General features: G+C 36.9%; 1 protein-coding gene, 1 long non-coding RNA gene and 1 pseudogene across 2 annotated transcripts; 1 reads left to right on the top strand and 2 right to left on the bottom strand.

The window, feature by feature from the left end:
- Positions 1-5,582: 5,582 nt before the first annotated feature.
- Positions 5,583-8,394, top strand: LOC106328621 (AP2-like ethylene-responsive transcription factor ANT). The gene is made up of 8 exons (XM_013767101.1): positions 5,583-6,170; positions 6,276-6,804; positions 6,894-6,976; positions 7,099-7,107; positions 7,214-7,302; positions 7,405-7,529; positions 7,622-7,698; positions 7,779-8,394. Exons 1-8 carry the CDS (start codon positions 5,831-5,833, stop codon positions 8,198-8,200), a joined length of 1,674 nt encoding a protein of 557 aa, XP_013622555.1. The 5' UTR covers positions 5,583-5,830; the 3' UTR covers positions 8,201-8,394.
- A 367-nt stretch (positions 8,395-8,761) lies between these two features.
- LOC106331673 lies at positions 8,762-10,543 on the bottom strand (annotated as a pseudogene).
- Positions 10,544-11,091: 548 nt separating this feature from the next.
- LOC106333276 lies at positions 11,092-12,254 on the bottom strand. The gene is made up of 3 exons (XR_001268327.1): positions 11,943-12,254; positions 11,588-11,686; positions 11,092-11,410 (listed from the first exon to the last, which is right to left on the bottom strand). It is a non-coding gene; the product is annotated as an uncharacterized LOC106333276 (long non-coding RNA).
- Between the last annotated feature and the right edge of the window lie 3,422 nt (positions 12,255-15,676).

The following is a 15,676-nucleotide window of genomic DNA, read 5'->3' as shown; positions in this document are numbered from 1 at the left end:
CGTGAAACCTCTATTTATTAAATGCTTCCAAACATTTTCACGATTTGCCAGTTTCGAATTGTTGCATTTCCGACAAGGACAGAACATCTTACCACTTTCTTGGGCGAGCGGTGTTGAATCTGCTTGATGCATAAATGTCTCCAGACCCGCAAGGTATTCTTTCGTCACTCTCCCGTTAGCATCTCTATGCATATACATCCACTTCCGCAACTCGTAAATAGTCCCGGAGCCAGCCATTTTTTTTTCTTTCACGTTTTTTGTTGTTGGTGTGTTTAAAATGATGTTCAAACATCCATATTTATAGGAAATTTCGAATCTGGTAGTTACAAGTTTCCTATGAATTTACGACGAAAATTAATTAGGTGGCAAAAAAAAACGTGTAACACCTACAAAGTTGGTGGATTCAAAAATTTCCTCGCTAAATACACGTAAACTATTTCCTCGTAAATAACACGCAAAGTTTACGTCGTATTTACGAGGAAATAGTTTTTTCCTCGTAAAATACTCGTAAAATTACATCCACTTTACAACGAAACACTTTTGTCGTTACGTTACGAGGAAATAACGATGATTTTAGTTTTTCACTTAAATTCCTCGTAAAGTCGACGTAAATTTACGAGGATTGTTTTTCCTCGTTAAATTTCGTCGTTAAGCATGTGTTTTCTTGTAGTGATAACGGGTCAGGTAGCAGTAACGAGGAATCTAGCAAGGCGTAATATGAGGTGCGATAATTATTGCCCAAGGTGTGGGGAAATAGAGGAATCTGTAACCCATGCAATATTTGAATGCCCTCCAGCATTGCAAGTATGGTCTTTATCTGCAACTCCTACAAGTCCAGGTATATTCTTAGTGGCAAGCGTCTACACAAACATAGACTATCTTTTCTGGAGGAAATATAATATCATTGCACCGGATCGAGACAGGGATCCTTATCCCTGGATAATATGGTATATTTGGAAGGCTCGTAATGATAAGCTTTTCAGGGGTATAAACAGAGATCCTTTGAAACTCGTTCGTTATGGAGAGAGTGAATGCCAAGTCTGGTTTAATGCAAATGAGATGAAACCGCCACAAGTACATGCCAGTAATAATGAGGAAAACCAAGTCTTAAGCTTGGGTAATATCTGTCTATTAGACGGATCCTGGAAAGCTTCTGAACGCTTTAGTGGATGTGGATGAGTCTGGATGGATAGTAGGGAGAACATACAACTTATGGGAACACGAAACTTCACTCGATGTGAATCAGAGTTGCATTCGGAGGTAGAAGCGATGCGATGGGCGATGGAGAATATGCTTCAACACTCGCCGTGCTAGAGCTTTGGAACAGACTGCAAAGAGCTGATTGCAATGCTAAATAACCCCCAGGAGTGGCCAAGCTTTGCGACAGAACTGGAGAAGATAGAGACGTTGAAGATTTGTTTTCCGGACTTCAAAATCAACCATGTGCCAAGAGTGCGCAATCAGCTATATGATTTTTTAGCTAAGACTGCTAGAAATTTTCGTAGAGAGTTACTTTTCATTGGTTGTTCTATTCCGTTTGAGTAATAGAATTGCCGTTTGACGTCAAAAAAAAAAAACAACGATAAACCAAACTGCTTCGATTAAAGAAGAGTTATGATTTATGAAATTAGTACAGTGACCGAACTTAGTTATAGTTTAGGTTTAATGAAAGATGATAAAGATAATCGGAATTAAAAGACAAAAAATGCGTTAGTTACAATAAGAATGGAAAAACAAAACCAAATATATACCAACGTCTAAAACGATTCCATACACAAATTTATGTTTTTGGCTACTATTTTTTGTATATTCCGACGGCAACACAAAATATTGATCAATATTGACTAAACTATTTCCATTTTTAAATTGGAAAGCTCTGATGCATAATAAGTCAAAGTGATTAAAGATGGATGGGTGGTTCTTCAGCAAAACGGCGCCGTATAGGTGTCTTATCCTACATTACAGCTGGTCGTGGCAGAGATCATAGGGCCTACGTATGTTTGAGGTTTACTGTACGTAAGACTTTATAGAGATCTAGTCAGAGCATCCCATTAGTGAAACTTGGTGGGGGGGGGGGGGCTCGGGAAAAATCAACATAATTGATTATTATTATTTTTATTTTTTTGCGTTTGATTTTTTTTTTTAAGAAAATAAATAACCAAACCAATCGCGAACGGTCACGTGGTGTGAAACCCGCAAAACAGTGATGAAACGGGTTCACAAGGAAGCAGTTTTGTGAGACAGGTTCATAAAATTAGTGGATCCACAAATATTATAATTTTTTTTTTTTTTGAAAATGCGAGAGATTGGGGAGTGAACCCCTAATAGAATGCTCTTCTCACTGTAAACCTAAAAAGACTAAAATCAAACTCGTAACATGTATACAACACACACATGCACATTACATATAACTTAGTTTTCCAAAAATTATAATCTATGAAAAATGTTCTAAACAACTGATTTCTTTCTAGTTACATATTATTCGAAAACAATTTATTCGTTTCGTGCATTGGGCTTTAGTTCGTCCTTTTCCAAAAAAAATCTCCTTAACTCAGCATGGTATTAAACTCTTAAATATAATTTGTTGCTGAATGTACAAACATGTCACATATATAGAGACAGCATTGTGTACACATATTATTGTCTTATGTATTACCAAATCAAATATAAATACGAGTAGCTACCCACTTGGTTTGAGGATTGTGGAAGATAACGATATAAGAAACTGCAGCTCAAATGATGCAGAGTTATATATGTCGGGTCATTTAGAGCGGTGACCAAAATTTTCGTCGTAATTTCTACGGTCGCTTATGAGAAATTTTGGACTTTTCTTTACCATTTTGTCTGTTTATAGGTTTGTATTCGTATTTCTTTTTTCCAATAATATGATATGTAATGTTCAAAAAAATAAATAACATGATACGTATGTTCACGATAAGTAAAAGGGAGAATTTGTAGGATATTTATAAGAGGTAACAAAATGTACAATATAGCCATGCTATGGTACATGCCTACCTAAGTCACAGGTTTCGTCAAAAATTGACTAAAATCGCCCTGCAAGCGTGTGCGCTTGTGGAAGCCAACGAAAGGTAATAGCCATGTGCTTAATTTTGTTGTACTAAACCTATGCATAGAATAGTCCGCCATTTCTATAACTGAACACCAAACTTAATAATTTAAAGCACTGTAATTTTCCGCTCAATTTGAATGTAAGCTGTAAATTGCAAGCATTATAAGCATCGGTAACAAGTGCAGCGGAGTTATGATTAACGGGGTGGCAGTCACCGCAACTGATAATTCTCCATGTCTGGTTTGTGAATAAATAAAAATAGACTATACTGTCGTCAAAGTATGGGCACTTTGCCAAACGAACTTTGGCCTTCAATTTTGTTTAGGTTTCACTTTCCTATGCAAAGGTGAATAAGTTCCTACGTATTGAATGTCTGGTATGAGAGATATTGAACCATATCAAATAGGGAACCTACGAAAGATATGTACTTTTAAGACAAGAGAATAAACAAAAGCTTGGATGTTGCATGACAAAGAAATGCATAAGGTCGGGTCCAAAAAGGTTGTCCCACAGATGGAAACTAGGAAAGCTTCATTTACGGGGAATAAGAATAGTATTTGAACTATAAGACGGTGTTTGTCTTAGAAATCCGCATTGGCAGGCCACAGAGCTTTGGAAACGGATGAACTTGACGTCGCATATGCCAAGCGATATAACCTCTTACCATAAAATGGGGGCAGAAATGGTTGATGGAACATGGAATTTCAGATTCGGCAAGCAATCCTCCACCATTATTGCATGGTTGATGCATGCATAACATGTGCAACATAATAAGCAAGAACGTGGTTCTATTAAACAAAACATATATGACGGAATGGTGGTGTATAAAAAAACGCGAACAGTAGGCTATATTATATTCAATGTAGTATGGTCACATTATCAAACACACAAATGACTTTCAATACAATATGTTTATATTCTCCTATGTGTTATTGAACATAGGGCAGAGCATTCACACCATTCAACACAATCATGGAAGCACAACGTATCTAGATCACACTATTTTAAATTCTTTTGGGTAACTATACTATGAACATCTCTCATATAGTATAGTCCTATCATCACACGACATCATTGTCTCCTCAACACCTAATCAGAACTTTCTGTGGGAAAAAACGAAGAAAACACTTAAACTGACAGAATTTGAAAAAAACAGATGTTACCAATTTAATTTTTGTCAATACAGGACGAGATCGGTTTGAAACTTAGATTATATGAAATCAAACCAAATTTACCTTGATTCATTGGTTTTGAAAACTCAATCGTGCCGGCGTGAAATTGAAAGAACCACTGGAACCCTAACTTTCAATATCCTAGTTATGCCGCACGACCGAACCGTTCATCGCTAGTTTCAATTTTTCTATTTTTGAACTCAAATTTTCATGCACTCTCTTCAAATTCCTCTTCTTTGTCGCTAGCAAGAGTTTGGAAAAAACAATTTTTTTCAGTTTCCAGAATAAAGAGAAAAAATACTCATTCACGTTTACACGCACAAAAAGGAGTATTTTTGACACTTTCCATAACTATATATAACATATCATAGCCAAAGTGGTGATATGTGTATAAACTTAATTCCTCTTTTTCTTATGTATATCTGCTCCAATTCCCCCAAGTAAAATGATTCATTTCAATATTTAACTTTTTGTGTGTTTCTAAATGAGTTATAAAAAATGTTAAAGCCTAATGGAATACAATTTATAAAATGTTTCGAGAGTGCGTTTGAATGTCCTAACAAAAAAAAGTTATAAACTTTAAAATGTATTTTGATATATTTTGAAAAATTTAATATGATACTCCTTACAAGTGTTCTGTGTGTTTTACTGATAGCTGTACTGGAACCCTTGTTCTAAAACGCGGCGATTTGAAGCGATTTCTCGGCGATTATGCGTTCTACGCCCATGAACCGTGGCAAATCAGTCTGATTCGGATAAAAAAATCGGGAAAAAAAATTATGGGTTTATGGAACTCGAAATTGACTATGGCATCACGAATCTATCATATTTTCTTGTTAATAACAAGGAAACAAAGGTTAATCGATGTAAATAGCCAAGAAACTCGAAAAATCATGCTGAAAAAATCTGGAGCGGCTATGACTAGGGTTGCAGATGCAAGGAAGAAGATGAAACTAGAATTACAATTTTACCCTTCATTAATAAAAAAGGAAGAAAACACACGATAGTGCATTAACTGAGTTTCGAACCCGAGTTTATTCACGAGTTGTTGCACACTATACCGCTGGACTACAGCAATCTACACATTATGATTTCAAAATGTATTTATCTAACCCGTAATCAATAACTACTCTAAGAAAAAATCCCCGATTACTTTCCGATTTTTTCCCGATTTATTGTTAACTCGCTAGGTCCGGATCGACTGCACACGTAGCGACTAGCGAGTTTCCGAAATAATAAGTGGAAGGTGGGGATTTGTAGGGCTAAAAGCCTAAAACCCAAAATAATTTTTTTTTGAAAAAAAGTGAATAAATAAAAGAAACGTCTTTCTCGATAAGAACACGGATCCCAACATCTTCAAACAGCAAATGTGTGTGCTTTGTTCTTCCCTCTTAGAATAATATAAGAATACTCTCAAAAACCTCTCCTATATCCTCAAGTCCCTTCCTTTTCTCTTCTGATCCGCAACAAAGAAAAAGATCGTGTGTTCGTTGTTTAGCTAATGATTGCGATTTAGCTTACCATTTCGTGAGATTAAAAAAAAAAAAAAAAGAAGAGAAACATTATAGAAAGAAGAGACGCAGAAGAAATGAAAATGAAGTCTTTTTGTGATAATGATGATAATAATCATAGCAACACGACTAACTTGTTAGGGTTCTCGCTGTCTTCAAATATGTTGAAAATGGGAGGAAGTGAAGGAGAAGCTCTATACTCATCTTCGTCTTCATCAATTGCAACTTCTTCTGTTCCACCACAACTTGTTGTTGGTGACAACAGTAGCAACTATGGAGTTTGCTATGGATCTAACTCGGCAGCTGGGGATATCTATTCTCAAATGTCCGTGATGCCACTCAGATCTGATGGTTCTCTTTGCTTAATGGAAGCTCTCAACAGATCTTCTTACTCAAATCACCATCACCATACACAAGGTTAATTAATTTAACGTTGGCATGATAACATGTTTGGTTTTCAAGAATTTATGTTTTATTTTCTTTATTATAACGTTTTTTTTTCTGGTTTTTTGGTGGTTTTAGTTTCATCTCCGAAGATAGAAGATTTCTTTGGGACCCATCACAGCAACACAAATCACAAAGAAACCATGGATCTTAGCTTAGATAGTTTATTCTACAATACCACTCATGAGCCAGACAACAACACAAACTTTCAAGAGTTCTTTAGTTTCCCTCAAACCAGAAACCACCACGAGGAAGAATCAAGAAATTACGAGAGTGTCCCTGGTCTGACACATGGAAGAGGCCCTTTTAATGTAAGGGTATATGGGGAATTTCAACAGTCACTGAGCTTATCCATGAGCCCTGGGTCACAATCTAGCTGCATCACTGGCCCTCACCACCAAGGCCACAACCAAACTCAAAACCACCATCAGATCTCTGAAGCTTTGGTTGAGACAAATGTTGGGTTTGAGACAAAACAAATGGCTGCTGCCAAGAAGAAGAAGAGAGGACAAGAGGAAGTTGTGGTTGTTGGACAGAAGCAGACTGTTCATAGAAAATCCATTGATACTTTTGGACAACGAACTTCTCAATACAGAGGCGTTACAAGGTTTTATTTTCTTATAATTCTTTGAATATTATTTGACTTTGGTCATAAAGTTTCTGTACTTATTCTATCGTTTAAATAATGTGAAATAGACATCGATGGACCGGTAGATATGAAGCTCATCTATGGGACAATAGTTTCAAGAAGGAAGGTCATAGCAGAAAAGGAAGACAAGGTCAAGTGCTTTTATTTTTATGTTTTATTATTTACTTTTCTTTATGATAAATGTTTTTTATCTGACATTGTGGGTTTATTTTTTCTCTATGTGTGATTATGATTTGATGATCTTCTTCTCAGTTTATCTGGGTAAGTACACACTTCAATCTTCCTGGATTCATGATTTCCCCCAATATTTTTCTAGGGAAAATAATGATGGGTTTTGACTGCTTTTTGTTTGATTAAATCTTTTTAGGAGGTTATGATATGGAGGAGAAAGCTGCCCGAGCATATGATCTTGCTGCACTCAAGTACTGGGGTCCCTCTACTCACACTAATTTCTCTGTAAACCATTTTCTTTTAATCTATTTTTAGTTCCAACTTTATATCTCTTTGATCTTTGATGTTTTATATTACGCTAATGGAGTTTTCTTTATTGGTTTAAAGGTGGAGATATATCAGAAAGAGATTGAGGACATGAAGAACATGACTCGTCAAGAACATGTTGCTCATTTAAGAAGGAAAAGCAGTGGTTTCTCTAGGGGTGCTTCCATCTATAGAGGAGTTACAAGGTCCTTTTACGTGCATGTATATAGCTTTGTAGTATATAGTTTTCATTTCATAAAAAAATGTGAATACTGACTTTGTGGTTCTCTTTTAATAGACATCACCAACATGGAAGGTGGCAAGCTCGGATCGGTAGAGTCGCTGGAAACAAAGATCTCTACCTCGGAACTTTTGGTAATTTTCAGTGATAATTATCATCTATTAAAGCTCTTTTTAGATTGCTTGTATCTCACGGAATATATTTAACCTATTAGGAACTCAAGAAGAAGCGGGGGAAGCGTATGATGTAGCAGCTATCAAGTTCCGTGGCACAAACGCTGTGACTAACTTTGACATTACAAGGTACGATGTGGATCGAATAATGTCTAGTAACACACTCTTGTCTGGAGAGTTGGCTCGAAGGAATAGCAACAGCATTGTGGTCCGCAACAATAACGACGAGGAAACCGCTTTAAACGCCGTCGTGGACGGTGCTTCGAATAAAGAAGTGAGTAGTCCGGAGAGGGTTTTGAGTTTTCCTGGGATTTTCTCGTTGCCTCAAGTTGGTCCGAAGATGTTCGGAGCAAATGTGGTCGGAAACACGAGTTCTTGGACTACAAACCCTAATGCTGAGCTCAAGGCCGTTTCTCTTACATTGCCTCAGATGCCGGTTTTCGCTGCTTGGGCTGATTCTTGATCCAATCTAATGGCTGACTATGGTTTTCTTGGTTTAGTTGCTAAGTGTTTCAGTTTATCGACGGTTTTAGCCGGTTTAAATTTGGATTCGGTTATAAATAGTTTATGCTTAGGAGCGGTATATGTTTCTTTTGATTAGTTTTCATTTGAAACAGAATGAATATAACGTATGATTTTAAGGCCTTTTACTAATTCTCTCTAAGTTACTTATATATAAGAGCACTCGATCCCTACAAGTGGTCATGTGATTAAAAAGTAAATGGATTTGGTAAAATCATAGAAAATGAGTTGGGACAATACAATCAACCCGAACTGGTTATTAATAGTATTATGAGCATGAATATTCAGAAGCGCTACAAGATTAGTAACTGATTAGAATGTTAATTCATGTAAATATATGGTAAGAAAATATTAAAAGAGAAGGTGCACGGAGACGAAATGACTCATATCTAATAATTAGGTTTCTTCTCACTTTAATTTTTGTTGTTGATATATTATTCTTTTTTTGTTCAGAGAAATAATAAGATAAAGTAACTAATATATGTAATTTCTCTTCAATAATGCGATTTGCTTTATTGACCATGTCGTCCCACAACAATCCAACATACATCACCACCTCAATTCTAGAGCATGATTATTGGAAAGACCCATATTAGGGGTTCTTATTATTTTTTTAATGTTTTTAAGTAGAAAAAGTGACTCAAGAGACAGAGTTAAGAAACCCCAACATTTAATTGCTCCATTGCAAGGTTCTTAAGCCAAGACATAGGAATCTAAAAAATTCTTTGTGAGGTAATAACACACAGTACTTCTCTTTACCGGTCATATGATCATCAGCATTGCTCAGAACATCCTCGGAGAGCTTCTCTGTGACTGGCACAGCATCTTAATGAGGCTAAGAAGTTCATTCATGTAAGCTTTTCTGATCTCTTGGTTCTTCGGACGGAAGCCTAATGCTATGTCCGGATGTCTTCTGAATATATGGCTCACTGATTCTACCTGCAAAAGTGAGAACAATGTAAACTGTATTGGAACATGATTGTGTAGACTGAAACCTGAAAACAAAACAAGAAATATTCACCATTCTTACATGGGAAGAAAAAACCTGAAAACCATTAACATCTTTGGTTTCCTCTACTGGTTGAACCTCCTCCGGAAAATCATTGGAAGCCTCAGTAACAGATACTACCTTGTTACATTTCATATCACCATCATCTGCCCTCTGAGAGGCGTGCTCAAATTTGTTTAGAGAGCCTACATCTCTGTCACTGACACCCGAAGCAAGAGATGAGGCACTATCATCACCCTGATCATTTTCAATTACATCATCATCCCCTGGATCCTCTATAGGCGCATCATCATAATAATCCACATTGGAAACCTCAGTCTCAGATGCCACATTGTTACACTTCCTACCACAGTTTCCAACTGTAAGAGATCCCTCCTTCAAGGAACCTTTTTCCCTACTTCCATCTTCAGAAACAAGAGAGGAAGCATCATTATCATCATCATTTTGACCCTCTTCAGATACAGCATCATCATCTGAGCCCTCTTGAGATGCACCATCATCATCATCATCAGAGCCCTCTTGAGAAGCACCATCATCTTCTGAGCCCTCTTCAGATGCGCCATCATCATCATCCACACCCTCTTTAGATTCATGGAGACAGGGAATGTCCTGAGAGACATCAAAGTCTACTACTTTCTCTTGAGATGCAGCATTCTGAGATTTTCCAGCAGCAACTTATTATCTCTGTAACGAATTGTTGAAAGGGGCATGAACTCTTTAAACCCCCAAACGCTACTACTTGCATCGAACCACCGTTGCCCTTCTGCCATTTACACAACAACACAAAACAATATACATATCTCATCAAATGGTGACAAACAATATATACATCTTAGAAGAATTGTCTTTTAAATGGAAAAGACTCACCTAATACTTTGGTATCACATCTCCAATTGCAACCGGCGAAGGCGAAAGGGCGAGAGTAGCTAGGCTCGTCTTGCAAATCGGAGAAGTTTTTCAAAACCCATGTGAATATCTTCTCAACTTGCTCACCCATTAAACTCTAGAAACTGAATTTGATGGCAGAGTTCGTGAACAATGGATCTATAGATCCGCTCTCTCCAGTGGACTCATAGACAGTGATTGAATGCAGAAGGGACGGCCTCTCTTCGGTGCCGGAGCCGAAGATCCACCCGACTGACCGCCGGATTTCGCAAACTCTCGCTTCTGCATCTCTATCTCTCTCTCTCTCTCCTCTGTCCATACAAACGCCTACGCGTGTCAATAAGAGTCGACTCTTCTTGACCCTAATTAAGACACGGCACTTGTGTAATTATGTGTTTTTTATTTTTTTTTAACCGAAATTAGCTTAAGAAACGGGGTTAGAGACCCCGATATTTATGCTCTAAATTCCCTACTTTGTCTTCTTTAACCTAAAGTTTCACCAAAATATTAGGTTGTAACTGATAATTCAATTTAGGAATGTAGAGGTGTCAAAATGGATAATCCAACTCAAACCAATCCATAACCATATGAACCATTTAGTTAATGGTTAATGGATAAACCTAATCCATTTAGTTAATGGTTTGGATCAACCCATAACTCATTTAAAATAATGGATTAATAGTTTTAATGAGTTGACTCACTATTATATAGTATCAATATTACAAATCAATTAAAATAAGGAGAAATTTATATAAATTTTTCAAATAAAAATATCATTAACACTATCTAAAATAGTATCATGCAAATTTATAAGCAAATTGTTAAAATTAATAAAATTATAAAACATAGTATTTTCATTAAAAAGCAACAGCATGTGAACATCTGTATGGAATTATTCTTGTCATTATCGTTTGTCTTTAATAACAAACTTCCTGTAAAAATACAACAAACATATAAACAATTCTGTTAGACAAAAAAAGAAACAAAGTCAACTTAATCATACATAAAACTCTTGTCCATTTCATTTCAGAAAGACTTTATCTTTTGCTTCTCTTTCTCCCAAGTTTTAACCACGTCGATTGCAGCAGTGTTCCTAGTGTAACACTTATAATCTGGGTTTAAATAACTTAGATAATCCCTAAGTTCCTCATATTCAACCGCAAGGAAAGGAAGATTATGTCGGATAATGACTCGACTGAATTTTTCCCTAGCAACTTTATCATCAATCTTCCTCTCTTCTCTTTCACCATCTAATCCCTGTGAGCATTTTTCAGCGTGGCATTTTAAGTTAGAAGTTCCACTAGTTCTAAACCACAAATAGTTTTTTGGGCACTTCTTACAATAAGCTCTCTCTTGACCATTCTCATCTTTTCCTATTGTAAAGAACTCTCATGCAGTTGATCTTTTAGTTCTTTTTGAATGAATGGAACTTACAAGAAGATATTGTGATGCACTTGTTGATGATTGTCCACCATTGGGTCCACCAACACCACTTGGAAGACACTCTTCATCATTGTTCATCATTTTTAGACACTGTAACAAAACAAAACAATAAGACAAAATCAAATATCTACATTATAAAAGACCACATGTACACGTTATGCTTCTTTTATTATATATATACAAGTGTTGAATCACAGAGTATGGGAGCTAAAACTACAAGAGGAGAGACAGTGACGTTCTTTATATATATACAAGTATTGAAACTTGAGGCTTTGTTGAACCATTAAAACCATCAACAGAAGCTCTACAATACAAAAAAAACCCACAACGAAAACAAAATACTCACAACGAATATAACAATCGAGAATATGGAGATGAGATCGAGCCTCTTAGGTGACGAGATACGGCAGGTGACGAGATGAGAAACGGTAGAGATCAATTGAAGAGATCGAGATCAATCGAAGAGATCGAGAGGGTCGCGGCCGAAGAGGGTGATCGAGAGGATCGCCGCCGAAGCTTAAAGGGTCGCCGAAGGCGATCGTCGGAGCTTTCGAGAGGATCGTCACTGCTTCTAAATTTTTTTAATGGAATTAAAGAAGAAATTGGTTTGGTTTGGGTTATTCATTAACTCATATTAGTCCAACTCATTCTAAACCAAACTTATTAAACCCACAATCCATTAAACCCAATTATCCAATAAGATCCAAATTCTTGACTCATTAAAGTCCATGGGTTGGTTTGGTTTGGGTTGATCCACTAAATTATACCCATTCCGTTTATTCCATACTATGGAATAAACGGAATAAAAAGAAACGGAAAAGTGGTAGTTTGATTTTTTTTAAATTGTATATATATATACATATTTTTCAATTATATTTAAATTATCATTTTCCATCAATTTTTCCATTATTCTTTTTGATCATAAATGTAATTCATTTTTTTTTCATTTATCCCACAGTAATGTGTGGAATTAAAAATTTTATTTTTCCAGTTTTTTTTAATACTCATTAATAAAAATACCTAATGTAATTTATTACGTGAAAACTTACAAAACCTAGTTAATATTGTTGTGAATCAAGAAAAAGAGAGAAGCGGTTGATCTTGTTCTTATTCCATAGACAACGATACACATATATAGAAATACAATGCTAGGGTTTAGAACCTCTAAAACATGGGCTTATGAGCCTATATGTGTTGGCCCATGATTTGTACCGAATAATTCCCACTATAATTATATGTTATTTATTATAGAGAAGAAGTCAAAAGAGTTTGTTTTGATCGCCTAATATCATATGTTATTTATTATAGAGAAGAAGTCAAAAGAGTTTGTTTCGATCTCCTAATATCTAGGCTTCGTGAGATCATAATAATTGGTTAAAACGAGACTTGTGGGGTAGGCGTAACAAACCACCATTCATCTTCAAATCCTATAAAAAGGGAAAGAGATGACTTTGGTAAAGGTCTTCTTCTCCTCCGATCTAACACTTGACTAGAAACAAGAGAACTAACCTCAAGACCAAAGGAGACACCTTCCATTCTTCCCCATTCCTATAAAAGAGAAGCTCGTATTCATAAGCTCAAAACGATGATTAACTCCACCGACGTTCCGTTAATCGAATACGTTCATGTATTCCAAAGCGCTAAAAAGCAAAGCTGTTCACACGAGACCCGATCTTATGAGATCGTGATCAGCCAATCCGAGATCACGAGCTCATTATTCTCACCCGCAAACGATGTCCCACACGAGACAGACGAGGCCGACATATTACTCAAGACCAATGAAACCGACATCTCCTTTGAGATGATGATAACCGAACTACGTTTAGACTTGATCCCTTGACGGGTACGTAGGTAGCTCGATCTCGAGTTCAATCACGATCCTTCCTTCTCCTGATATCTCTATGATATTCGACCTACGAATATAGTCCATTTTTGATGACTTAGACCTGATTATATCGTTGTGTCTGAGGATATTGTTTCCCACGTTATTTCTTCCCTAGATTGAACTCTGATCACTATCAAATTCTTAGTGTAGATTTTAGGAGATACAAAGAAAACGATATTTCCAAACAAAAGCAAAGCCGCAAGAGGCAGTAAGCGCGACATGGTCCACGACGGCGTACTATGAGTTGTGCACATATCAAGTTAATAATTCACAGCCGCATCAACTTCTCATCAACTACACATGAAAAAACCGATCAAACATCCAACACCATTTCTTCTCCGCTAGATCGCAGTCGTTAAAACCAGAACACACCCATGTTGGTAAACAATTATCTTTAATCTATTTACACATAAATACATTGCATCAGAGAATAGATTCTCGTATTACTTTCACAACTTATATAATATCAAATTCAAATCACTATTTCAAATCACAAATTTCATAAATAAACTTATATAAACCGCATAATGTTTTATACATTATTCTCACGCTATCAGTAGCTCGAACTACTATTGAGATTCACTTTTTGGTCTCAATTAGCTCGAAATATCCTTAAACTCTATTTTCAACTTTAAACAAGCTCAAACTCTTAGCGAGTTTTACCATATGGTCTCAAACGACCCAAATCTCATCGACCGTATCAAAAACAACACCTATAAGCCACGTCCTTAGGCCACCACTGGCCCGCGAGTTAGTTTCCTGATCAGCTTCTATCTCGCAAAACACTCCGAGGACGAGCGATATAAATTGCTCCTTTAACCGAACCAAAGTAAAAGTTCGACTATCGACGTGTAACCAATCATTTCGCATTGACTTGATGATTCGTTGGGATTATATAATATATTTCCAACACCTCTACACAAACGCAAAATATTTACATACTTGAGTCTACGCGAAATAAACAACGAGACTCACATCAAAAGCTCATAAAAACAAATTCGATGAATGTATTCATCATACAAGTCCAATCTACCACGAGAGTTCAAGGGAACTCTCCATACTTCTCAGAATCAGGAACCTTGTTGACAAGCTCGGCCGAAGTTTTCAGCTCCATCCAAATCTCATCTCTCTCGCAACGTTTTCGAACCCTTATACCGACCCACGTACGAAAACGAAAACGATCTCAATGATCAAACAAACTTCAAAAGATTTGACGTAGCTCATCCACTGGCTTAGATCAATTTCACATCTCGATCATGAAGTAACCAAGACCAAAAGCTCAATGCAACCTTTCTTCCCCGATCTCACTATCAAACGGCAAACGACTTTGGAAACTCTAATAGGAAATCGACTTCGTTTTGGTTATTAGGAAGATTTTCCGTTCTCCAACCTCGTCACCTCACTTGAAGAACTGGGGGGCAAATGTTGGACCATGATTTGTACCGAATCTTTCTCACTATAATTATATGTTATTTATTATAGAGAAGAAGTCAAAAGAGTTTGTTTCGATCTCCTAATATCTAGGCTTCGTGAGATCATAATAATTGGTCAAAGCGAGACTTGTGGGGGAGGCGTAACAAACCACCATTCATCTTCAAATCCTATAAAAAGGGAAAGAGATGACTTTGGTAAGGGTCTTCTTTTCCTCCGATCTAACACTTGACTAGAAACAAGAGCACTAACCTGGAGACCAAAGGAGACACGCTTCCATTCTTCCCCATTCCTATAAAAGAGAAGCTCGTATTCATGAGCTCAAGACGATGACTAACTCCGCCGATGTTCCGTTAATCGAATACGTTCATGTATTCCGAAGCGCTAAGAAGCAAGGCTGTTCACACGAGACCCGATCTTACGAGATCGTGATCAGCCAATCCGAGATCCCGAGCTCATTATTCTCACCCGCCAACGATGTCCCACACGAGACAGGCGAGGCCAACATCATACTCAAGACCAATGAAACCGAAATCTCCTTTGAGATGATGATAACCGAACTACGCTTAGACTCGATCTGTAAGACCCGATCCCGGCCTACTAGGCCGCTGTCGATGCCTCACGTCGCTCAGTCCATACCAGGACCGAACCTCTAAAAATTTTTGCCCTTTAATTAAAACATCGCCCATAGGCGAGGGCTAACTCAGATCTTAGCTCAAGACTACCTTAGTCATTCCCTAGCTTAGATCATTTCAACTTATGCA

The sequence above is a fragment of the Brassica oleracea genome, chromosome C3 (assembly GCF_000695525.1).
Source record: "Brassica oleracea var. oleracea cultivar TO1000 chromosome C3, BOL, whole genome shotgun sequence".
Classification (NCBI taxonomy): domain Eukaryota; kingdom Viridiplantae; phylum Streptophyta; class Magnoliopsida; order Brassicales; family Brassicaceae; genus Brassica; species Brassica oleracea.
This window is presented reverse-complemented; position numbering and strand designations above follow the sequence as displayed.